A 26,699-nucleotide genomic window follows, 5' to 3' on the forward strand; every position below is an offset into this window, starting at 1 on the left:
CACCTTAAAGGGCAACTGCAGCACTTTTTTGAGAATTTTGCGGTATTTAAGGATTCAAATCTATATAGGTTGTAGGTAAAGCATGCCAAGTGTTTTCGCACTAGCATTTAAGATAGTGACGCAATCGACGATTGAATTTTGCGCTTCTCCTCGATGCACCTGAGGAATGCAGGGAAACTCAGCGTGACGTTATGGAAGGTATGATTTCAAATTACCGCTGTTGTCAGCCACAACCTGCCCTGATTCGTTAGACGCTGCCAAACAACTCTCGGCAGGGTTCGCCTTCGGTGGCGTTGGTTTTTTTCCTTCAAAGCAGGCGTTTGTGTGTTGGAAACGTACCGATACCTTCGATGACGTCATCATGCGCCCCCCACTTGGCGTTGTGCGCTGCGGAGAAGCTTGAAGGGCGTCCGGATTTTAGTCGGCGATTACTTCACTATTTCAAGTGCTAGCCCAAAAAGACTTCGCATGCTTCACCTGCAGGTTTCACTCATTCGATCCTCTTAAGCTCGTTGATTTCTAAAACCTGTGCAGTTTCCCTTTAACGAATTTCACATTCTTTCACACTTCCACTAAACAACTCTACGCAGCCCCCCAAGAGGTTCCACACTGCGTCCGCTTCTTGGCCCCTTTTAACACAGACGCCAGGTCGCTGGTGAAACAGAAGGGGAACACAGAAAGCTTGCACCTGGCAGCTTAGCACAATCCACCAAGGACACTCAGCCACACCACATACGACATCATTGGTACGTCAACTTATATTTAGAATAAACAATTTTGTAGCCAACAAAGTCTGTGATTTGGGGAGGTGAACTTATAAGCAGAGTCTACTTATATGCAGCAACAGTAAAGCTTTGTTACAGCGTTCTCCGTTAATAAGCTGAAAATCACGGGAAATAAAAATGTCCCATAGAGTTAGACTATATTTTTTAGTTCAAAAGCACTGCTTCACTAGCAAAGCTGAAAAACCCGGTGTATGCGTGAAGCCTCAACCTTGGACCTTTGACAGTTGCTTTTTAGGTGGTGTTCCCTCAAGTGCTTTCACAAGTCCTACTCGGTTTAACTAAAATAACAACCTACCAATTTTTTTTTTTTCTGGTTAAATACATTACTAGGTAACACAATTTTCAAGCTATTATGCCTAAAATTTTGACAAATCCTAGTCAAACAATATTTTAGCCGACAGACTGCACATGTGTACACACACTGTTGAGCAGAACCTGGGTGCACACGACAGAAAAAACTAGGAAGCAGCAGCAGTGATCTGCTGTGGTGGCTTCTCTGTAGTGCCTTGATGCAAAGAGGTGAAACAAAAAGAAAACGTGCATTTACATATGAGTGGGCCGTTCCTGCGAGGGCGCAGTGTGAGGAGAAAGGTAGCAATGAATTTGGACTGCCGTATGGTAAAGGGGGGGGGGGGGGGGGGGGAATGTCGGATAACTACAAGGATGCGCTCACATACCGGGTCTGGGGAACGCAGAGCAAAAACGCAGCGACAGTCGGCCATGCAGCTGTGGCTTCCCCACAAAGCATTATTGCAAAGTGGTGGAGCACCCGCAAACACGGAAGCGACTCCACTAAGTTTGTGACTGCCGTAAAGGGACTGGATGTACTATTCTGAAGTTTATTTCACGGCAAGGTCAACACAAATGTGGACTGAATTCTCTGAGAGCTAGAAAAGGTGCTGTTCATGTGCCAAGGAATGTTAATCGAAATTCTTATAAAGATCAAATGTCAATAAACGCCTTTGTCCCTCATTCAGCAGCAACAGTTTTTTGAAACTGGCTGGTTCAGATAATACGTTTTTCCCACCAATTTTTTAAAAAGACATATCACTGAGCTCTTACAGTATATGGCAATGCCGCTTGGTGTTCTGCAGTGTGCAATAGCATATGAGAGCTGGGCCACATGGTCCAAATTTCATGAACACCACACTGAAAGAACGACTCTAGCAAACGCAATAGGCACATGAAGAGAAGCCTGCACCTTGTATACCCTAGCTAACAGTCCAGAATTTGTCACAAATCTGCCAGGTCACGTGCTATGGCATGAAATAAATCATGCGCATGGTTCAATTCAAGAAAAGTAGATGAGACACTTATGCAGCTCCTACTGAAGGCTTCTAGTTGGCGTTCCAAAAATATCATTTCAACATTTCCTGATTTGGTCAGTGACTGTGCTTCTATGTCATCCTTCGCATCTCTATCTGCAGCTGCCAAATAAACACAGCAGAATCTTGATGTTATACGAACTCCCTGGCCACACTGCACTGTGTACAATGTGCAGAATTTCAACGTTCTGAACATAACAGAAGCCAACAGCCACAGAAACCAAGGGGCACAGGGGATTTTTTTAAAAATTAATTTATTTATTTTGTGGTGTTGATCAATTCAGAATATTACTGAATATGTCATCGTTTAAAGCTAACTGATTAGAAAAGCAGAAGAAAAAACAACCACATGCCGCCGGTGGGATCCGAACCCACGACCTCCGAATTACGCGTCCGGTGCTCTACCTCTGAGCTACGGCGACGGCTGTCAAACCTTCTGCTTTCGCGGGTATTTATGTTTACACGTAACCTAACCTTGAGAGTGTTCACCAGCGCCACCCACGTTCTTAAGCGGCGGACGTAGAACGTCCTGAGTTACCGCAGGTGTGACGTAGAACGTCATCGAACGGAGAGGGTGGAAGCTGCGTGAGAACCCTCTTATGCTTCCTATGGTGTCAAGGCTGCCAGAACCGAGACCCTTGCTAAGTAATTAAGCAAACAAGGGAAGGGGTATGAGGGGCTCGTTATAAATATAACAGAAGCCACTTATGAACGTGGGTGGCGCTGATGAACACTATCAAGGTTAGCTTACTTGTAAACATAAATACCCCCGAAAAGCAGAAGGTTTGACAGCCGTCGCCGTAGCTCAGAGGTAGAGCACCGGACGCGTAATTCGGAGGTCGTGGGTTCGGATCCCACCGGCGGCATGTGGTTGTTTTTTCTTCTGCTTTTCTAATCAATTAGCTTTAAGCTATGACATATTCAGTAATATTCTGATTTGATCAACACCAAAAAATAAATAAATTAATTTAAAAAAGAATCCCCTGTGCCCCTTGGTTTCTGTGGCTGTTGGCTTCTGTTATATTTATAACGAGCCCCTCATTCCCCTTCCCTTGTTTGCTTAATGTTGTGAACAGTCTCCCACGTCACTACGGATGATACAAATGCCCTCGAGTGCTCATTAGGCACTGCCCACACATAGTCAATCATGCAGTACTCTCCACATGTAACGAGTGGCGGCGTACGGCTCGTACATCGTTGATGTTGTGATACCCCCAGCTGCGTGGTACACCCCGCAAGCAGTGCAACACAGCCATAGATCAATACAGTCAGCTGTAGACAGGCGTGTGTGAATGCATTTCTTGTGCTTCTGCATGTGGTCTTCACTTATTTTGGTTTTCACTTATTTTTCACGACCCTGTCAGAGTGATACCGTTTGATTTTCAAATTCGACTTGAGTATTTTTCGCGAGGTTGTTAGAGTGGTATCACTGAGAAACCACTGCAGTCAGCGAACAGCGTAGATGCCTTGAGAACGAAAACAAGCCAGTAGATAAGTCAAGCAAGCAAGCTGGAGTGTAGCTTTCTCCTAGCTGACCACTCAACCAACGCTCGCCCTCACCGTTTCAAAGTTGAGCAGCGCGTCGACGCCTTTGGCCTGGGCCGCGTTGTCGAGCTGGTTCATCTCGCGCCGAAACTTGGTCCTCCACTCAGTGAGGGCAATGGTGGCCCCTGAGAAGGGATCGCCATAACGGTAAATCATTTAATTTGAAAATCTACAAACGTGCAGCCTACAACAGAAAAAAAAAAGCAGTCTGTCGTAAGCACACAGGCTGCCTAGCTAGGTATAGCAGTTGAAACTTACTGCAACAAAATAAATGCCACCATGAACGTGCATGGCCTGAAATTTACAAAATGGTGCATTTCCACACCAATGTTCACCCTTATTGCCACCAGATAGTGAAACGATGCTCTTTCCAACACCATCCAAGCAGGCAGGTGTTTTTTATCCGTCTGTCAGTAAACTTTGACCACATTAAACCAAACTTGGATAACTCTTCCTCTCAGTCTTTCTTCAGCACTGACTGCTATGTTTGGGTGTTTCTCTATTTTATTTTTTTTCCTCTGACTATGCGTTCTCCAGGAGTGTCCCACTGTCTAGCTGCACAACAGAGGCACAAGACCACATGACTGCCATTTTTTTTATATTGTTACACTCAGACCTCCCCACCCCCCTCTCAGATCTTGAGGGGTTGTCATCTGCATGAAATGACGTCATCACATAGCAAGCTCGTATGAGTCATTGATATCAGTCACGTGACCTGCAGTTCGCGGTCACTACAAAGTTCACCTTAAAGGTGCACTGAAGAGGAATCTGAACTTGTCTTTTTCCTGCGGGAACTCGATCTATACGTTCCTAGCAATCTTAGAAACTGCGACTTATTGCCCTGTATGGCCGATTTCCCCAATTAAATCGAATTAACGGCCGGCTCCCGCCCTTTTTTTTTAATTCTGCCTCGTACGGTGGGCAGAGTCAACCAACGCGTGGAGTGCCTTTCACCCAGTCCCGTGGCGGCTTGCCACTCTGCCATCGGCGGAGTAATACGCAGTAGTCCGTAGTAGCAAATAGTCCACACGTATTTTTATTTCTGCGGGCTTATTTTGCGGCTATATTATCTGCAAATGAAACTATTTATTCATGGAAACCTCAAAACAAAATAAAGCAAAAGCAAAGCCTCCACGGAGCTGGCTGAAAGGCACTCCACGCGTTCGTCGACTCCGCCCATCGTACGAGGCAGAATTAAAAAAAAAGGGCGGGAGCCGGCCGTTAATTCGATTTAATTAGGGAAATCGGCCATACAGGGCAATAAGTTGCAGTTTCTAAGAATGCTAGGAACGTGTAGATCGAGTTACCGCGGCAAAAAGACAAGTTCAGAATCCTCTTCAGTGCACCTTTAAGGGGAGATGCGGGTCTTGAAATGAACATTTTTAAACATTTTTATTATTAAAGATATTGTAATAAAATTAAGTGTGCAAATGTGTTTCTTCTTCCTGTTTTCAAAAATATAATTAGTTTCAGTATGCCTCAATTAGCTCCCATATTACGGGAAAATAACTGAAGCGTAAATAGTTAAAATCTTAGGGGTCGTCAAGACTCTGCATTTTCTGGTTTCGATTATAATGGGGCTGTAACAGAAGGCCTGCCACCTGGAGCTACGCTAATTACATTATTGTTGAAATACATTATCATATAAAAATATTTAATTTTGTCCAACCACCTCGATTATGAAATATAGTTAGGTGACATTATGCTTCACAAAGTTTGAAATATTTGACTCAGCCAAACAAAAACAGCATAGCTCCACAGTTTAGTTCTTTCAGAATTCAACGGTATCATATTAATGGAAATTGCACCATAAAACACAATAAAAACTGACGTAAGGCTAGTCATGTTGTTGGCAAAAAAACAAGAAGCTGAGAAAATCGCATTTGAAGTGCGTGCGCCAGCCATTCGGGGGTCGTTGTAGAGGCCTGAAAAAACAGCGGAATGCCAACCTTCCAAAAACGGATGTTTCGCAATACAGTGAGTAACACCAGGTAGCGGGGAAGGGGCCCAGTTTTCAAACAAAACCAAGATGGCGGCAATGAAGACGCAGTCGTGGGAAGCGACGGGCGTGAACTCCTGCCGCACTTCGCTGGAGTTGGAGGTCAAATTTAGACCTTGAAGGCAGGAACTTATAAATCCCGAACACGCCATTTTTGTAAAATCGAAATTTTCGCATTTTTTGGGAGAGAGAGAGAGAGACTCTTTAATGAAGAGCAGAGAATTTAGCCGGCGTTTAAAAATCGCTGGCATGCTACTCTGCGTAGGGAGGGGAATTTGGGAGAGAAAGACAGAAGGAGAGCAGTGTGGAAGAGGTAAAAAAAAAGATAAAATGCGGCCATGAAGTGGGTACTTAGGATGCAATGGCGAGTATTGATGTAACCTATGGAATGACCGAGTGCACAGTCCGTCAAATGGGCTGACGAAGTTCACTGCATGAAGATTGCATGAAGGTAACGTGCAAGTGAATTTAAAGCTTATCGAGATGTCCAATGTCTTTTAAATATGTGAATAGAAAGTTCATTGCAAGTCCCTGTTGCCTGAAGCAGGCTAAGGGACCTAAAACTTTGTCCATTGTAAGGGGCACTGAGCAGAGCTTCTGCATGCAATGTTCATAGTACGCACGCTCGGTAGTATATGCAGGGCACTCAAGCAAGATATGCTCCACAGTTTCTATCGCGGCACAGTTGTCACAGTGCGGACTGTCCACTTGTCCAAAACGGTATCGCAAGCCGTTTGTATATGCAGCATTCAGACGCGCATTTTTTGATAATTTCAAGACCCGCATCTCCCCTTAAATGAAACGTACCTCGAACACGGAGAAAAGAAAAATGCTGAAGGCAAGCTGGCACTGCCTGTCACCAGTTTGATGTCTAACGCCTGTTCCAATCACTACAAATTTATAATCAACATGAACTACACCAAACGCTTGCTGATTGAAGTCTGCCAGGACAGAAAAAAAAAAACGCCTATCAGTCCAAACAGCAAATTATTCGAAGATAAACAAAAACGAGGATAAGCAAAAACGACAACAACATGAGTTGATGGAACACACCACTGCCTCACAAAATGCAGTTTCCCTGTTGCAGCTTTTTTTTTTTTCCCACTGAACCATGAATCACAGGAACCATGTCTCCAATTTACAACAAATGCTTGACAGCACCCGCATGTCAGCAGCCACAAACAGAAGTCCTGTGAGACAGCAAGACTCTCTACTCTGACAGAGCAAAGATTTCATGACTACCCTCTTTCTTACGAAATAATTTACTCTTCAAAGCCTGGTTTTCAAATAACAAGTCAAAGTAATAAACCCGGACGCCACATTATCTGACTTCAACGTGCCTAGAAGCACCGCTCTTCAGTGCCCAAGACGTTTCTACAGTTGAACCTCGTGATAATGACACTGAAGAGGCCCAGCAATTACTTCACTATAGCCATATTTTCGTTACTGAACGTGTTGACTGAGCTTCCAAGAGGAATTGTCACTGCTTCATCATATCCATTTCATTATAAACCGTTCTGTTATAACAAGGTTCGACTGTATCGGGTTGTCAAGTCCGTGGCTACGTGCTTCAGATGCCGCTGCCACTGCAGTGGCAGGTCAAAAGAGTTGGAAACATAGTAGCAGTCACAAAAGGTTGTGATTATGACAAGTTCCACTAGTGCTGGCAGTATGCACGAGCAGCCAAGGCTGCACTCGGCATCTTGATGCAAATGCAGTCATCTTTCCATGTTTGGTCAGGTGAAACAAAAAAAAAAACAAGCACAGTAATGCCTCGAGCGAAAAAAAAAAAAAAACGCTCGAAAATGCTGCTACTGCAGAGCAAATGAACATCAGGGTGATTCTTCCTTCACCTCCAGGCTTCTGTCCTGTTCTGGCATTGTGGGAGGCTTTCTCCAAATAAACGAGCGTTTCCTGCCGTACTCATGCAGGAACATCTGCCTGTACCATACAGCCTGCATAAATTTCGGGAATTAGCAGGGGCAAAATTACTGAACTTTAACCACAACAACGCATGACGATGAGACTCATTACAGGCATGCTTCATCGCACTCACAGTCAGCATTTGGGGTCTCTGATCTACCCAGTGACCACACAGTGAAGACCTGCAGCTCACCCAGGTATATGGCCATGGTGAGGAAGACGATGAGGCCAAACCAGGCATTGAACGAGATGGTGAAGTAGATGACGGCCACCACAATGTCAGCCACTGCCGGCAGGATGTTGAACAGGATGTAGCTGCGGAGAGAATTGGCTCCAATGAATTCTTTTCTGCCCTCAGCTGTTGCCCCCTGCAGTCTTGCCATCAGTTGCACAGAGCAAACATTCTGAGGTGTCATGTGTGACATGAAACAAGTGGGAACAACCTAATTAAGTTCGATAAAAAGAACACATGCATGACATGAAACGAGTCAAAACAACCAAATTAAGTTCAATAAAAACAAGATGAACATGGTGAAAAGGAATTGGTCGGCAGCATAGTGGGAAGTTCAGCCAGTTGGAACACAATCACATGACAAAATCAGTGGAGCACATGCAAAGAAAATGGGGAGAACATGGGACAACAGGACATGTACGGTCCCATGTCTTTGAGCTTTGCGTAGCAAGGGTTTATGGGTCTATTGGGGTTTAAAGTCCCAAAGCAACTCAGGCTATGAGAGACGCCGTAGTGAAGGACTCCGGACAATTTCGACCACCTGGGGTTCTTTAACATGCACTGACATTGCACAGCACACGGGCCTCTAGAATTTCGCCTCCATCAAAATTTGGCCGCCACGGCCGGGATCGAACCCGCGTCTTCCGGGTCAGTAGCTGAACGCTATAACCACTGAGCCACCGTGGCGCCTTTTATGCAATGTGGTTTCTATATTTGTTTTCTTGTATGGGCTGGCAAGCCAAAGCTAGAATGACGAAAATTTGACTTGCAAATTAGCTACAAAGTTTTACAACATAAAATGACCACTAAAGCAACATAATTTTTTTTCTTTTTGACCATGGTAGTGGCTCATGAACCTCTCCAGCTATGCTTCCTGATCAGACAGACAGTACGCCATCAAACCAGCAATCACATCAACACAGAATGAAGTGCCTAAACATGTATATTTAGAAAATACTACCACAGCACACATCACACGCTATCAATGAAAAAATATGCACAAACTAGTTATGAGTGCATAAATCTACATTTTATGTCCAAAGCCATCCCCTCCCCTTGCTTGCATTGGTGAGAAAAGAATCATAGACAGTGAGATTATGCATTTCTCACACGCCCACCTTTAACATTTTATATTTTCAATGAAATGCTTCTATATAGTCACCCACAATCAGACTTTGCATTTGTGCCACCAATTACTGTTTCAATTAAAAAGCAATGACAAGCACTGGCTTTGCACATGAGCTTCCGTTGCAAATGGTTAAGGATGCAAGGTGAAGGCCCTCTACAGTGCTAATGCTCACAAACAACGCTAGCTGATTGATATCTTAGTGCCACCTGTCCACAAGGTCATGAACACCAACTGCGCAGCTCTTCATTCCTGATTTTTAAAGGGATACCGCATTAAACTTTATGCGGTCAAGTTTTGTACTGGAATGAAAGCTGGCATTCTTAAGTCGACTGAAGCTGCAACATTTTTTGTTCTGAAGCCACTGGAAAGCACTTTTTCTCATTTTTGTTCCCTTCAACTGGTGCAACTGGTGGAACTGGTGTAATGATTAGAACTCAGATTCTGAATCCCCATCGGCCATTGAAATATGCTCTTCAGTTTGCATTGCAGAAAAATGTGCTTCAGATCGCCGAATGGAATATGCCATGTATCAAAGTCCTGCTTATTCTGTGGTCATCAATTCATGCTTGTCATGCTTCTTATGTTCTTGCCGCATCGCTGTTACCTGAGCAAGGAGGTGACGCTGCTGGTTCCCCGGTCCAGGACCTTCAGCACCTCTCCCGTCTTGCGGCCCAAGTGCCAGTTCATGGACAGGCTGCACGGGAACAAGTGCTGCCAAACCACACCCTACGGTCTTCTACAGTCCACAACACATCAGCTACTAGCAGTGCACACGACATCACTGTCCACTGCAAGGCAGGCAGTCGTGATTGTCTAACACCAACTTTGAAAAACGAGGTTGGTGCGCACCGCAGTGCAATTTTTATCTTCAATAAATTGCATCAACCTGCGTAGGGCTGCTTTTGGGGCAACTCCGGTAAGTTTATCAAGGATGCCATTAGTTAAGCCTGTGAGCTCATGAACGCGAATTTCCACACCTGATGTAGATTTAGACCGCTGTTGCAATGTGTCCCATGCATATGGCAAATTTTATGCCACTAAGTTAAAAGAAGTACAGCAGACTTGCCACAATTCAAACTATGATAATTCATACCTTCGGTTAATTCAAACAAACTTAAAAATTCTGTTTGGCTGGGTCTACTTTCAATGTATTTTACCGCGATTTGTCTTGAATTTGGTTCATTCAAACTTTTTTTGTCTAGCTCCGACACTTCCGGCGTGCGAAAGAGCAGCGACCGAGATCGGATGAGTCCGGCTTGCGGCGCCGCATTAACTGAAAATCTGGCTCCTCCAACTGGTTAACTCTCAAGTGGCCTGAAGGGCGGCCGTGCAGATCGAAGCTGCCCCATCGTGGCACAGTTTTGTTTTCTGAGCTTCGTTACCAGCCTGCAACGATTGCAGCTGCCAGACGCATGTCTGCGAACAAAGTCCAACTGAGCGCCAGTTCGGACGGCAATTAGTGCATTGCCGGTCGTTTTTTTTGTTCTTTTTAGAAGGCGTCTAGCCATTTTAGTGCAAATGTCCGTTCCTCTTACGTCCTTTTGCATGGCCTTGTGTGTCAATAATGCACGCTCATTACGAGCTGCTCATTGTGTGGTCAATCCTCCTTACATGAACATAGCTGTGGAAGGCTTTATTGTTTTGGAGCAGTTCTTTGATATTTTCAACAGTGGGCACGCACTACAGAATGACGGAATTACGAAAGACTGTCACTGCCGCGCAGTTTGCACTTAAAAGCAGATGACTACCGCCTATTTTTACACCATTAAATTTTCTGTGGTGCGAAACTGTTTTAGGACGTTTTGTTTGTAGCCATTCAACTTTATGAACATCGGATGATTAAGACCTTTTTTCATCCCTTGAGGTTTTTACTCTATCACGAAACCGGCGCATTATTGATATCCCTTTTCCAACCACACTTGAGTAAACAAACTTATAACTGCCTTTCACCTATATTTAATGTTGTGCTAAAACATTCAGCTATAGTATTTACATAGACAAATAGATCAAAAATGCTATTTGTATGCATAGATATCGATTGCATTCAGTCTTGGATCACACTGAGGTGCACTTCTGATAATTCAAACGAAAATCTCTGGCCCCTTGAAGTCTGAATTAATGACAGTCTACAGTGATGAAACTGAAGAGAACCATCAGTAAAGGCAAGCAGCGAGCCAAGAAATTTGGTGCATTCTTGAACTGTGAGTTGAAAAGGTTGAGATACAAGCTTACATGGAGCCAGAAGTGAAAAAAAAGAAAAAAGAAATAAGCTGTCTAAAAAAAATGAAACCTGGAGCACTCACTTGTGAAGATGGGAGTAGAGTTCCACTTCAATCTCCTTGACGGTGAACTGTTGCACAGAGATCCACAGGTAGGAACGCAAGTTTGACAGGACACTGCTGCCACCTGGTGAGAGAAATGAGAACCATGCAGAGAGGTGGCGCAGAGGAAACTCGCCAAAGAATCGAGTACTACGGCATGCAAGCAAAAACTCAGGCAGGAAGATAGAAATGGTTAAACACTTCTCTATGTTCTAGCTTGGGGAGATGATAAGAAAGCTAGAAAAGAGCACATTAGGATTTATAGTTCGCCCTGTAAATCACTAGGCCAACTTGAGGCGCACGTTACTAGCATGATTATGAGTGCTAGTAATGGTGCAATAGGGGAGTAATTACTAACTGACATCCACCCGAGCGCAGCCATACGGCTACAAAGGAAAGCTGTACAGCTTTCTCAGAAACTTAGCAGTTAAAGAGAAATTCGTCCTGGTCCGGGGTTCGAACTCGGGACCACCGCTTCACCGGAGCAGTCGCTCTACCAACTGAGCTAACCAGGATGGTAAGCTTATGGTAGGGCGAGAGCGAAGTGATCAATACCTCGAAGTGGGAACTGTGTTAGTCAAATGTTTAGGGGAATCCCCCAAGGTGGAGTAGATCTGTAATTAGGGAGCAATTACTTGCGGACAACCAGACAGGCTGGCCAAAGCTGACATAACTGTGTAGCCAGGCGGCAAAGGCCTTGGTTCTGCAGTTAATGCTTCAGGTGAGTACTTTGGCTCTGCCATTTATCAACGCTGTCGATAGCCAGCACTCACCCTGTCCCTGAAGGCTCCACAGTGACACGTACAGGAGGATGTCCTGCCAAGGGAAGATGAGGGTGCCTTCGCCAGCCAGGCTGTTCACTGCACAGGGCAAGTTTGAAAGAGAAGGGACTCACTTAAAGGCCACACGTCTGGAAAGACGGGGACGACGATACAAGCGGGCAAAACAGAGGACACAAGCCACAGATGCCTGCTCGTGAACAGTGTCGAGAAAAAAAGTACCTTGCAACTTCTAATTAACCGCATGCACAAGACACCAGGATGCTTTGAATAAAGATTTGAGTTGCAAACAAATACTCTGAGCGAATATGAAAAGACACGCGACACTGTTTGGCAATGTGCACTGCAGAAAAGTCTTTTACACTTTATAACAAGGACAATGGCCATACTAAGAAAATTATAAGGGACAAAAGTGTCCGACTTGGTGTGAGACAACACACCCAGTCATACAGCCTTCAGGGGTCTGTGCAAGAATGCTGGAGAGCTCAAAAGCTGTGACAATAAGAAAAATAATAGCCGTAGCCTTGGCATTCGCCATGAATAAGAAACTAATGTAGAAGTGCTAATTTTTGAAGAAAAAAAGAGACACTGTACGCTGAAGAAGTTACAGCTGCTAAAAAAAAAGTGGTAGACTGCTTCAAAACAAAATGTGTGCGGGGGAGAGCACTAAAATACAGTATCGTTTTGACAGCACAGAGATTATGTTCCAATCAGCGATCTAGAGAATAGCACTAAATCTGTGAAGGTGCACCAAATCCGCAAAAAAAAATAAAAGGTGCCATATCCTATTTCATTCCCTTCCTTTTCAATCTCTTCAAGAATCTTCCCTTTCTTCTTTTTCAACAGAAAAAATAAGGTACCAGTTGCACTTGATACATAAAAATGTTTTCTTTGAAAGCCTGAAGGCATAAATCTAAAAAAAAAAAAAAAAGATTAAGTTAACTATAACTGAAACTGTAGACTTCAATTTCTTCTCAAGGATATGAATAATGCAACACAACCTTCAAGCATTTAAGCCCCATGATCAGCAATACACCATTACATAAGTTTTAAGAGAACACCAATTTGCGGAAATTCCTTGTAATTTAAAGAACAAACGGCTGAGAGAAAAAAGACCTGGATTTGGTACTGTAAAACAACTGTCCAGTTTGTGTAACACGTGCGGATGTTTGTCACAAAGAAAAATATACACTCAGCAGCCTTGTTGGCATGGTGGACACACCCTGTCTGCATGGCAACTGTTGCAAAGTGGCACCGTGTACAGTAGAACCTTGTTAATTCGAAGTCCGTCGGACCGCGAAAAATCATCGAATTAACCGGGTTTTCGAATTATCAAAAATCGACACAAAAATGAGAAATAAACGTGCGAAACATGGCTGCATCAACACTGCACCTTTATTTTGCCTGAAAAACGGTCACTTGAAGTAGTCATCGATGCGCGACTGCTTGGCGCGGTAGTTAGAGGTGCGTACATACTCCAACGTTCTCGGCGCACGGGCAAGAGCCGGTTGTGGTCGGATACGTCCGATCGGCGACGCTACGCCAGGCGCTCCGACGCGACTGCTACTTGTGGCTACGGGAGGGGGGGGGGGTACGCTCGCTCTTCTGCCGCCCTTTGATTGGGGGCACTGCTTGGAGCGGAGCTCCGACGCGAGCGCAGAACGTTCTTCGTTCGACACGCCGCCTGGGAGAGGAGGTGAGTGGCGAAGGGAGTAGAGGGGAGGAGTGGCGCGGGAGGCGCGCGCAGTGCATTCTGGGTGGGCGGCTTCGGCGTGCTTGGCGCGAAATAGAGAGATGCTCCACGGTGCGGTCAGAGTGCGCCTAAGCCGCCGGACACGTCCGCGGTCATAGCCGTGCCACGCGAGTGCGCGCTACGTCGGAGTATAAACGCGCCTGAACACAGAACACGTTTGATCGCGGCACCGAACAATCAAAACACTACGAGCAGCGCCTGCCACGAGCTAGACAAACAACGGAAACGGAGCCAGAAAAATTGTGACCTAGCGGCACCTAATTGTTGCTTTGTCAACTAAAGCTAGCCTCCGAGACTGGTAGTAGACTGTGCAGATCGCTGAGGCACAACAAAGCACCGGAAACCAAAAATTGTTTTACAGTGCCACCTGGCCGCCACTCCAGCTACTCAACTATATTGGCCTCAGAGACTGGCAATGCATATTTCTTGCCGCGCATCACGGAGGCCATGGTTTAAACCTACGTATTATCCGGAGAGGGGCGCGCTGGCTGTTCAAATTATCCGGCAAATTTTGCATGGAAACTGTTGGGACCGCCGAAAACCTTCGAATTACACGGGATTTTGAATAAACCGAGTTCGAATTAACGAGGTTTTACTGTACATAGCATTGCTGAACTGCCTACCCTAATGCATCCGACCAACATGCAAGTACCATTCTGTCACACCAAGTGGTGTATGTGTGTGGTTTGGGAGGTGGCGTATGATCACACATCAATCGTGCAGGTCACACAGCTTAAACAAATGAATTGGGCCAGTTAAGCCAAAGATAACAAAACGAGTAGCAAAAATTGTTTACAAATGCACAGAAGACATGGCAGCAGAGACTACTTTTAAAATGTTAGAAGTTACAAGTGTGCCTTTAAACATTCTGGCACATCTGAACCCCATACCCCTCGCAAGAGCCTGGGACTGGTTAGCAGCAGTAACTACCTCAGACTAATTGATATGCAAAGTAAGCTGTGATACTGTAGTTTATCGGCGAGTTAGTGCAGTTCAGTCAGTGCTAGTTACAGGGCACGCCATAAGTCAGACAAGTCAAATAGGAACGCATTTCTCTGTTCTGAATTCACTTACGCCGTAGACAGTGTATTGTTAGGCTGCATTTATCTAGCACAGCCATATTCCAGCTCGCGAGTACACCCCAAATGGCCACTACATATAGTATGTCCAATCAAAGAGAAACAAATACCAGGAGTGGCAGTCGGCACAACAATGACAAAGTTGTGTAAAGGGTAGCAACGCTGGTGCTAGCATCTGTAAACAAACGGTGTACAGGGCAATGATGACTGCTGATCCGGAGAAACTCCCGTTTACTGTATGAGGCACTGCTGTTATATAAAGGTTTCATCCAATCATCCCCAACAAGAACTGCCGGAAAAGAACAGGCAAACCTTAGTGCCAGCAGCCTTAACAAATCACCAAAACACTGCCGGCATTTCTCTGGGAGGCTCGTAGGTGCTTGAAAATGAAAAAGCATTAGTATGTAGATTTAGGTTTTCTGAGCAGTTAACAAAGTGTTTTTTTAGACCACGAGAACTCCACCCAATAGTTCAGGTCTGGAGAATGCACCACGCTAAAGACGTGGGTGGGCTAGAGCAAGCTGCGGGTCAGAAAGAGACACCACAGGCATGCTCGGTGAGCCAGATCTCTCGCTGCTGCAGCCAGGGAACGTATATGTAAATAAGTAAGCAGAAAAGCCACCCACCAACTTGACGGTTGAGCATGGGGATGAAGAGGTTGACGACACGCCCCGAAGCCAGCAGGGCAACGCACACAATCACCACGAACTGCAGGCGCCGGCTACGCTGGGGCCACAGGAACGGTAGCAGGCGGCGCACTTTAGTCCTAAAGCCCCGGAACGCACTGCGACGCCCTTCCTCCTCTTCCAGCAGTGGCTGAAGGGGAGAAGACGACGGCTGTCAAGCACAAAAGCCCAAGTGCTACCCATTTCCTGTCGACATGCGCTGGGTATACACCAGAGAAACCAGGGCAAGCTGTAAGACTCCTCACAGGCCCTGAGTTTCAAAATCTGCCACACCAAAACGTCCAAAATTTCGAAGCTTGCAGATTGCCCTGTCACTGGTGGCAGTGAAATTAACTGCTTATCATAGCTTGAAAGGTCAAGGGTAAAGCCAATAGCTGCTGCTGGCACTCACATCTGCTAGCACCTAGACACCAGCCACATGCTTAGGTGACCAGCTTGAGTTCAGTAGCCCACTATGCTGAAAGAACGCAAGATGTACCGAGTGGTAGGTTGCTGGTAAGGTCAGCTACAAACGCATGCCCTGCCCCAACAGCGGGCTCATTCACATATGCCTTTCACAAAGAAGTGGAGTGCGATGGCTGGTTTTCACCCAATACCATCTTCAGTTGATGCATTGGCCTGGTTTATTCAAAATACGCAAAGACACTGTCTTCAGCAGGTACAGTGCAATGAAATGTACCGTACAAGAAATAGTTGAGGCACTGTGAACTGCTGACAAGGCAGGACACTCCAAGAGTTGCTAATCGACACGGTGGCCGATTTTCCTTTGCAGCCAGTCACACTGCCTTCCCTCAAAGCACTCAGAACTTCTAGTTAGCCATGCAGTAGACAACGCCACTGTTTTGTTCGTACACAGGAGGAGAGCAGGAAAGTGCCGTCAAGAAACTCGTATCGAACAAAACCCAATCACGTGCTACCTCCACATGGTATCTGGTTACGTAGGAGTCGGCTTAAAGCAAAGATGTGCCTCTGCTTGTCTTTTTTAATGCTGTGATTTTTGGGAGAAAAACACACAACGCTGGTGGTACACCTGGATTTAACAAATCTCTATGTGGTCAACTCCTAGATATTATGAAGTTTCTCAATTCCTCGATGCTGCTCCACAGAAGCCTGTGAATTTGTAAACTCCATGTAACTTTTCATATCTTGCCATGCAACAACTTTTTCTGGCAATGCAGTGGCACCATGCACTCTATTCAAGGGCGTCCGCAGAATTTTTTGCAGGGGGGGGGGGGGGGGCCATTGGTTGTTGGCGCCGGAGGGAGGGGGGGGGTGGGGAGTGTGCGACGGAGGAGGCCGCGAGCATGAAAAAGTCGCCGAAACGGACTCAGCAACTTTCACACTCGATTCTGAGTCCTCTGCTGCATGTAGAAGTGCATTACTTCACTTGGGTATTCAGGATCAGAGAACATCGTGAATGAACGAGTTCATGTACTCTCCTCGAAAGGTGTTTGTTTCAAGCCCTTTTAAGACATATTTCTAACCCCACAACAAACTTTCAACATTAAAAAAATAAAAGGAAAAAAGTTTTCTTCATTACAACAACTGGTTAGCTCAATTGGTAGAGTGACTGCTCCTGTGTAGCGGTGGTCCTGGGTTCGAACCCCGGACCAGGACGAATTTTTCTTTCACTGCGAAGTTTCTGAGAAAGCTGTATAGCTTTCCTCTGTAGCCGTATGGCTGCGCTCGCGTGGATGCCAATGAGTAATTACTCCCTTATTACAAATCTACTCCACCTTGGGGGATTCCCCTAAACAATTGACCATTACAACAACTGGGCACGTCTTGTTACAAGAAGCTTGCACAGATGGTGCAAGCTACACTAGTGACCGAGTGAAGCCACCATGGGCACAGCAACGCGCTGAGCGGCCAAGTGCACTGTTGTGTGGCCGAACTATTTGGCGGTATGACACAGTTACGGACACTCCGCCCTGTAGCCGCCCCTTCACTGCCAAGAAAAGCTGTCATCAAGTGTAGCCAGTGCTGCGTTACTTGAAATATGGCCGAGTCATGCTAAAGCTTCGTAACGATATAATTATAGGAATGGCCACCAGAGGATCCCCTGCATTGCCCTTTCAAGTCTTCACATGAAAACTGTACGCAACAAAAACCTGTACGTAACAAAAAAATCGTGGACTCTGCCAAGTTTCACCATAGCCAGGCTTAACTCCAAAAGCTTAACAGTGTTAACTTGTAAATACTGCGTTATAATTCAGACATCAGCAATGCAACAACACAGTACTGCAACGAGACAGGGTTGCAGCAAGACATAGGAGCATTCCAGCAAGAAATTGCTGCCCAGCAACCGCTGGGCAAGTTGAGCTTGACAATCTGCATGCGTGCCATCTCACTCGTTGCTGTAACTGACATCAGCTTAGCGTAGAACAGCCAACCAAGGATTATTGAAAAAGCAGTACCCGCTTAAAATCGAAAGCAAAGCAAGCACTTGTATCCTAAGCGCAGACCAGACATAGAGAAAGTGCACACAGCTGGAATGAATTCTTTTCGTTACTCTATAAAATCGTGTATGCTCACGGGTTTGTAAAGATATATTCAGGTGAGTACACATCTAAGCATTTCTCCCAAAAAGTTGATTCGAGACGTTATTGCTCTTCTATTATTATTATTTTATGCTGGCTCAGTGATGATTTTCGAAGTTGCCCAATTGTGCGCGCAAACCACAGGCCTTATGCAGATTGGTTTATCTATGTCCACATACTATATTTCACGGTGAATAGGACAAATTTCTGCTCCCAAGCCCTTGTTTGTCTCCGCCTTTTGGTTCCCATCTTCATTTGCATTTGCATTGTGGATGTACAGGTGCCGTCAAAAGTAAATGGAAGGCGGTATTAACGAAAAAAATTAATCATTGCCCGCTCAATTCATGCACGCTTGAATACATATGTGCAGACTAATTGTGACTGCGCGAATTGCACTGTGCACCAACCAACATGGACATTTATGCTTTAGATTTAAAGAAATTTTTTGACAAAGTCGCCTTCCAATTACTTTTGACGGCAAGTGTACAAGCAAGTTCATACTAATGAAGCTACCTGTACAGATTTCAGTTGCCATTTTGGCAAGTAGTGTCATCACAACTAGCATAAGGCACAAGAAAGTGTGCCTCGCATTTGGGAGGTGCTGGGTTCGAGCCCGTGCCGCTAGGTACCCACTACTTTTCTAATGGGTACAAGATTTCCCCAGGCCTGGTGCTCGACTCTTCTGGAGTGAAGTGCTTGAAAAAGAGCCTTTAGTCATCTTACTGCCCCTAGATGGAAAAAAAAAGCCACAATGGGCTTTACCGCACAAGGCAGATTTTGGTCCCTTGTGGATAGATTTTTCCATCGAGGGAGAACGAGGTGACCAACGGCCCTGTTCCAAGCATTCATCCCAGAAGAATCAAGCACCAGGTGGAAGAAATCTTGTACCCATTGGAAAGCTGGCGGGTACCCGGCAGAGGGATTGAACCCAGCATCTCCCAAATGTCAGTCGGATGCTCTACCAAAAAGGCCAACCCTTCGGATAAAAAAAAAGCTGCCTCTGTACCAAATTCCCAGCCATGAGGCCCAGCAGTTTATGCAAACTCACAGCTACACAGCGAAGGATGATCCAGATGTACCACCTCCCACCAACATAAAAAGTATTTTAGCACTACAGGACAACACACGGTGATAAGACAGGAAAGCGCTAACTGCTAACCTTCAACAATCCTGCTGTCTTGTTGTGTGTTGCCCTGTGGCACTAAAACCCTATTTAAGTGTACGACAACAAGCCCAGCAGAAAGTCTTACACTAATTACGACCTACGCAAAGCTCCACAGAGAGACCCTCAATCGGCGTTAACATGTCAAGCAAACAATCTGGTTTAAACACTATTCCTTCACACTAGACAGCCACAACAGCTACGCCAGTGTTCTTGCAAGCTTATGGCTCAGGTGCATTGCCCAATAAAGCTAGGAAAGAAAAAAAGCCAGAGCAGAAGACTGCAAAAATGACATTGGTTATCGCAGCTCTGTTGTTTGAATAAATTTCTTCATTCTCATGACAGGGAGATGATTGTCCCAAAAAATACAAATAATCAATCAATCAATCAATCAATCAATCAATCAATCAATCAATCAATCAATCAATCAATCAATCAATCAATCAATCAATCAATCAATCAATCAATCAATCAATCAAACAGATTTTATTTCACATCAAGGATGTGAGGAGCGGACACAAAAAGCCTATATACGCTTGATGGTGGTCCCCACTCCCTACAGCAGCTTCGTTGTGCACAAAAGCCCACAATCACAGAACGCTACAGTACATGGTATGCCTACGACATATTTGAATAAAGAGCACATTGCATTGAAATAAACATGTTCAGGGCATCAATAAGGACATAACCATCAAACATTCATGTCAAGAGGGAAGGCACAACAGCAGGCTGAGTTAGTATAGTAAGGAGAGAAACGATATGTTGTTACTCTGAATGGCCAAAAAGGGTGAAGCCTTCATTACAGCATTTAAAGCTGTTTGCTTGGCAGCTAAACTAGTTACTACGCATTTCCAGTCTTTGACATGCTGTCACGATTGCCTTCATGTGTTCACCAAACTTTGGGGCACAGAAATTCAGACGTCTTTCACTGCTCATTTGAGACTTTGTATAGCTGATTAGCATAATTAGAAGGTGCTCCTATCCTGTCAATGTGCCCCAGTGATCTGCTTGCCACCCATCAACTACATAGGAGAGAGAACCCCAATACAGGCTGCCAAAAACAGTCCCCAGGAGAGAACAGAACACATTGAGCCTGATAGCTGGTGATGGATGCGACTCACCTGGCTCTCTTGAATGTCGCCCCGTGAGTAGAGGAAGTAGTCACGGGCGCTTGGCACAGAGGGGCCCTTGAGGCCGATGCCAAACACCAGCAGTGAGAGGATGAAGCGTGCCGCAAAGAAGGCCACGTCAGCTATGTCCTTGCGCCTGCACAACAACCATTGCAAGGAGGCCGATCAATTCCAATGAGTTTAGGGGAATCCCTCAAGGTAGAGGAGATCAACTGCTTCAAATCTACTCTCCCTATAACCAAATATAATTAATGTTACTGAGTAAACTGACTAGAACTGGGGACAAAGCAGCGAGCCATGGGAAGGAAAATGATATGCGTAATGTTAAGAGACAGGAAGAGGGCAGAGTGGGTCAGGGAACAAATGTGGGTAATGACATCATAGCTGAAATCAACAATTAATGGGCTTGGGAAGAGCATGTAATGTGAAGGCAAGATAATCACTGGTCCTTAAGGGTAACACACTAGATTCCAAGAGAAGGCAAGAGTAGCAGGGGGTGGCAGAAGGGTAGGTGGGCGGATGAGATTAAGAAGTTTGCGGACATACGGTGGCTGCAACTGGCAAAGGACACGGCTAATTGGATAGACATGGGAGAGGACTTTGCCCTGCAGTGGGTGCAGTCAGGCTGACGACGAGGATGAGTGAGTAAATGCTCGCTTCACTGAACTGACTGAGTGATCTGATGTGACTGAAAACACATTTAATGGCATGTGGATGTTTCTACACATGATGCACAATGGAAGGGGCGAGGTATGTGAGACAGAGAAGCCTGCAGCATCCCCAAGGCCTAGCGTAGCTGCCACGATCACTTCCACAGTCCGAGCATGTGGTACTGCACAAAACAATGACTGTGGTGCGTCCTACAGGCACAGTCCTTGCCAAAAGTGAAGAACTGTGCTGTGTGTTGCTCCCAAACTTCTCTACAAAGCATGCAGTTTGAAGGAGCTTACGAGATGCTTCCAGTGCTAAAAGGTTCAGCATTCAAGAGGAGGCAATCCTGTCTTTCTCTCTCTCCAGGCCATAGGATGCCTAGAGCCCCATGTGAGTGACGCAAAATAGCTTGATGATAGCTGTTGTCTGTTATGTCTATTATGATTATGACAATGGCTATGATGTCAACCTGGACTTCACGCAGTGTGAGGCATAAAAAAAACTGCAATGTAATCCCTAATTCAGCTCTTATTCCAGTGTGCCCCAAGAGCTGGAGTGACAAAAAAAGAATACAGAGCAATAATGACAGTTTTTTCAATGCCTCACGTGACCTAAGTCCAAGCTAACATCATAGCCACCGTTCAGCTATCAAAACTGAAACTGGAACTGCAGGAGAGAAGAGAGAGATAGATACAGAGAGGGGGGAAAGGCAGGGATGTTAACCAGAAAGGTCTCCAGTTGGCTACCCTGCACTGGGGAAGGGAAATAAATTAATCACCTGGCACTGGTAAATTCCACCTGCCGATTTACATTTACGCATGTATGGCACGCCATTTCGAAGGAAGAACACGCAACCAAAATCTGTATATTCGTACCCCTGTAAGGATACACATCTTCCTTCATCCCGCCATCATCCTCTCCCTACACAGGCAAACAACCAGGACATATGAACAGAGGGTGGGCACTGACGTTTTTGCGCCGAACCACCAGGAGGAGTTGTGCATGCCCATGAAGGCCAGGGCCTCGTGGATGACGCTCAGGGCCCAGAAGAGCAGCAGGGGCAGGCCGTGCCCGTGGGTCGGGGTGCTGGGCAGGGCCCAGTGTCGCTCCAGCCGCGTCACCAGGGCCGACAGGAACCAGGCGGGGGCCAGGCAGAGGGCCCACACCAACTGGTGGCCCTCCACGGGGGTGCCCCCAATGCCCGACACCACCGCCAGACGCACCAGGCACGACATGCCCAGCGCCGTCATCAGCGACGTCTGCGGCCGAGGAAGACATCCCACATTCACACTCCACTGCCCCTCCTGGCGGGTTACAGTAAGTAAACACAAAAGATTCAGGGGACCTAAAGTGCAGTGAGGCGAAAGCGTTAAGCGCAGTGTTGCTGCTTGTGTCACTGATGTGTGGTCAAGATGTTAAGCTTCGCCTCTTAAGAGTGGAACGCGACAGCATCTTGCAACGCTGCCAGGGAGTCCACAGAACGCCACTGCCCGTTCCGCTCTACACCTTGCTCCACGGTAAATTGGTTTTTGAGGAAAGGAAATGTATCTGTCTCACATATCTCAGTGGACACCTGAACCTCATGCATCACCGGAAGAAGGGAGGAGATGGGAGTGAATGAACACACCCTATTCACTAGGTGCACCTTTGTTCATTCCAAACTGTCCAGCTGGCATGGTGGAGTGGTTAGCATGCTTATCTCGCACTCCGGAGACCCTGGTTCGATTCCCCAACTCGACCAATTTCCTACTCGGTTTTATTTATTTATCTGGTCTGACTACAAAGATTAATTAGGCTAATTTGTTAATTAAGCAATTAACTAAACTCAGTCCCGCTTACTTGGAGCATCACTATACGATCCCTTTAATTGGTTGCATGGTGTTGAAATTTGCGCACTGTGACAACACGACCATTTCGACCAGTTGAAAACACGCCATCTGTTAGGTGCAGCGGCGGCTCCTAGAAGAGCAGGGGGGTCCACGGACCACGCGACGAGCGGTTAGACCTGGCGTAGTATTGCTTCCACAGTAAAAAGTGGGTGAATGAGGAAGTTTTGCAGCGACATCTGGTTAACCTATGCTCCTGCGATTTTGCGCTGAGCACATTGTCGCAAAACAGTAGCACCCTTACTGGTCACCCTGAAGATCGCGGGTGAGGGCAGGCAGTAGACTCCCTGTGGCGGTTAACACTGCACCTTTCCTGCTCCCCAGAGCCTTGTCCCCCTGCTTGCAATGCCAAGTACAGCCGGCCAAATCTTTAGCTGGCATGCGTTACGGTCGTGTTTTCTGTGCTCCTGCTGGTGATGACGGAGCTAACTTGAGAAAATATCGAATCTAAGCAGAGGCCCACTAGGCCCGTGCTTAATATTGAGCTTTCCCCTAGTTTGCTTCGTCGTAAAACGCAGGACCGCAGAAAAGGCGGCCGTCGTGCAAGCTAGCTAAAGATTTGGCTGGCTGTACAACAGAGCTCGAGCACTTGACTGCACAGTTTGCACTTCGGGCGACCGTTATTCCTTTTGCCCCAACCTTCACCTCCTCAATATGTGCCAGGCAGTCCCCAGCCCAACTGCTTCCACAGCAGCCACCTAAGTGAACCCTGAAAGGGGCACTTGGGACAAATTCAGGTTGGGCCTGCACTGACTGCCTGCCACAATCTAATGCCTGATGGGACACTTTCACCGAAAACAGAGCTTTTATGAACTAAAAAGGGCCGAAAAATAAAAGAGAGGTACTAATGCCACCATCGACTGTTAGCGCATGTATCCTGCAATGACATTCATACATTTTAGTGAGACAGTACTACATAACAGGGTCAAACTTAACCAGGAATTTTGCGTGAAGCCTCGGAGCAGCTCGGGTAAGCTTGGCCAGAGCGTAACGAAAGCTGCAGGCAATGGGAGGAAGCTTAAGTAAGTTCGGAGAGCGTCGTGTCAGCTGTAGTCAATGGGAGAGGATCGTCACACCAGCTGCCACCGAATGGAGAAAGTGTGAAGATTAGTGAGAAACACCATAGCGTGCACATGCAGATGCCAGAAAGAAAAAGTGACGAATGAACACATGCTTTCACATGTCTACTTTTTTTTTTTTAAAGCTAATGTTTTACACTACAGCTCCGAAAACCGAGCACAGAACTGAACATGCATGTGTGCAGGCATGATAAAAAGATCTAAGTGAACTGATGACCCTGAAATAAATGAACAAAGAAGCAAGAGCTGAGAGCCCTGAATGTCTCGTGTATTGCTATAAAAATAGGACCCATTGAAAGAGTATAATGAGCAAAGCTTCTGGGGTACCCCAATGCTCTTCCGTAGCCAGAGTTTCCTCTACTTAAGCCTAGGTCAAGGACCTCTATCAAAACAAACCACGCCAATACAGATTACAACAAAAAAATGTTCTAGCCACACCCCCACTACGTGCGTGTCACTAGGTCACAGCAGAAACAAATTATCATGCATGTTACTCGAATGAAATGTTCCTGAGCATTCCAAATCCATCATGCCATTCTGCATCAAAAACAGCACACCCCGCTTTGTCCAGGAAAGTACAAACTGTACGAACAAAACAGGGACAAAATTATAGATGATCATAGTGGTTAATAAGGCAGAGTATGCATTATTATTGGTCAATGGAGGAGCTGCTGCAGCTGACGGCGTTCCGACCATGCGAGCGGCTGGCATGATCCAGTCTGTCAGTCGCTGTGTGACATGCAGCACCTCTGCTCTCCTCTCCCAATCCTAATCAGCAACCACAGTGCAACAAGCCGTACCCACCTCCAATCTTCCCCTTCTACCAACCATTGCCTTCTACCCTCTCCATTTCCCTCTCCCACTTTCTCTCTCCTTTCTCCCCTCTCAGATTTCCTGCTCTCCGCTTTGCCACCTGCCAACCGACAAGACAGGCGAACGGACAGACGGGCAGATTTTTCTGACATGGGGGTTCTAATGGAAACGCATTAAAAGAAGGCATGAAAACGATGCCACTGCACCTATGGTGCCGTTTTCGTCGCTGTCTTGTTTGCACAGCTTTCACTTTCCTAAGGTCGCTATTTGCCTACGCTGTGGAATCAGGCATCCTCCACATGGTGCGAAGTGTGGAGGCACTCCTCCTCGGTGGCTGGAGTTTGCCTACCCCCTTTCTCTTCTACCCCCCAACCTGAACGTTTAGGCCAGGAACATTTCTAATAAAGCATTCTCAGTACCCTGGGAAAGTACCAACTCGCCTGCAAGCAGCTGTGACATTCAATAAGTGTACAACAGCTATCAATGCCATATCCTGGCTCCATTCAGCGAGAGTGTGCACATTTTAGAACTTTGCACCGGGCGAGGGAGTCATCAAAACGCCTCCTCTCCGGACTGTCGGAAACTGGTTTCGCCGCCGCTTCCACCGTGCTAGTGCGAGGTGCTCACGACAGTCCAGGGAACAATATGGCGGCGCCCAGAGAGCCCTTATTGCAAAGGTCTGTACTGGTCAGTTTGGTACATGGTGTGTAATGTCCTGAAGCTGGCTATGACAGGCGCTGTAGTGGAGGGCTCAAGAGAAAAGTATACAACAGCTGTATCTTACCGGTACTCACCTATGGGGCAGAAATGTGGAGGCTAAAATAGAGGGTTCAGCTTAAGTTAAGAACAACGCAGCGAGATATGGAAAGGAAAATGATAGGTGTAACGTTAAGAGATCGGAAGAGGGCGGAGTGGGTGAGGGAACAAACGTGGGTTAATGACATCCTAGTTGAAATCAAGAGGAAGAAATGGGCTTGGGCAGGGCATGTAATGCGAAGGCAAGATAACCGCTGGTCCTTAAGGGTAACGGAGTGGATTCCAAGAGAAGGCAAGCATAGCAGGGGGCGGCAGAAAATTAGGTGGGCGGATGAGATTAAGAAATTTGCGGGGATACAGTGGCGGCAACTGACAAAGGACAGGGTTAATTGGAGAGACATGGGAGAGGTCTTTGCCCTGCATTGGGTGTAGTCTGGCTGATGATGATGATGTAGTGAAGGGCTGCCAATTAATTTCTATCGCCCAAAGCTGTCAGTTGTGCACCAACATCGTGCAATACAGAAACGCCTTTTGCATTTCGCCACACGGCAGCCATGACCAAGATTCAATCCTGCAAGCTAAGGCGCGAATGCCACAAAACATTAAGCCCCCACGGCGGTCACTCACGTGGAACTTGTAGCAGCCCCTGCGCTGGAGCAGCCGGACGTCGAGGCGGGTGGCGTACTTGTGGTAGACGCTCCACTGGATGCCACCGCCGACCAGCATGACCAGGAGCAGGACAGGTGGCCCCACCGTGTCCAGGAAGCATTGGGAGAGCCCCTCACGGGTCCACACCTCACTCAGGGTCACATTGGGGGGGCAGTAATGCATTTTGCCGGTCTCACGTGGGGATTATATTACCTACGAGAATGAAAGGAAAAGACAATGTGAGGATAAAAAGGAAATAGAAGGAACTGAGAAACTTAACGCAATGCTATACAGTGCGAACACCATGCTGTAACTGCTATGTTGTGCTGCGACGTGTGACATTCCTTACTGCTCTTTACTGACAGTTCTTTAGTGACATGTTTTATTGACATCGTTTCATTCCACACATAGCAGAGTGTAACATCTATCCTACACATCAGCCCTTACTCCTCTCCTACTCTGTTTACTCTCTCACACT

At 46.3% G+C, this 26,699-nt stretch overlaps 1 protein-coding gene across 2 annotated transcripts in view; it reads right to left on the minus strand.

Moving 5' to 3' along the window:
- Hmt-1 (ABC transporter ATP-binding protein/permease Hmt-1) overlaps window positions 1-26,699 on the minus strand; it is a 57,567-nt gene that overhangs the window by 27,115 nt on the left and 3,753 nt on the right. For both annotated transcript variants that reach the window (XM_089546142.1, XM_089546143.1), the window contains exons 2-10: window positions 26,201-26,434; window positions 22,009-22,298; window positions 20,380-20,524; window positions 15,497-15,686; window positions 12,033-12,119; window positions 11,242-11,344; window positions 9,543-9,632; window positions 7,771-7,892; window positions 3,671-3,780 (exon numbers count right to left, since the gene is read on the minus strand). In XM_089546142.1, the coding sequence (XP_089402268.1) occupies window positions 3,671-3,780; window positions 7,771-7,892; window positions 9,543-9,632; window positions 11,242-11,344; window positions 12,033-12,119; window positions 15,497-15,686; window positions 20,380-20,524; window positions 22,009-22,298; window positions 26,201-26,404 (1,341 nt within the window). In that variant the 5' untranslated portion in view covers window positions 26,405-26,434. The remainder of the gene's footprint in view (window positions 1-3,670; window positions 3,781-7,770; window positions 7,893-9,542; window positions 9,633-11,241; window positions 11,345-12,032; window positions 12,120-15,496; window positions 15,687-20,379; window positions 20,525-22,008; window positions 22,299-26,200; window positions 26,435-26,699) is intronic.

This window comes from Amblyomma mixtum, chromosome 5 (assembly GCF_055824585.1).
Source record: "Amblyomma mixtum isolate Tamu chromosome 5, ASM5582458v1, whole genome shotgun sequence".
Taxonomy (NCBI): domain Eukaryota; kingdom Metazoa; phylum Arthropoda; class Arachnida; order Ixodida; family Ixodidae; genus Amblyomma; species Amblyomma mixtum.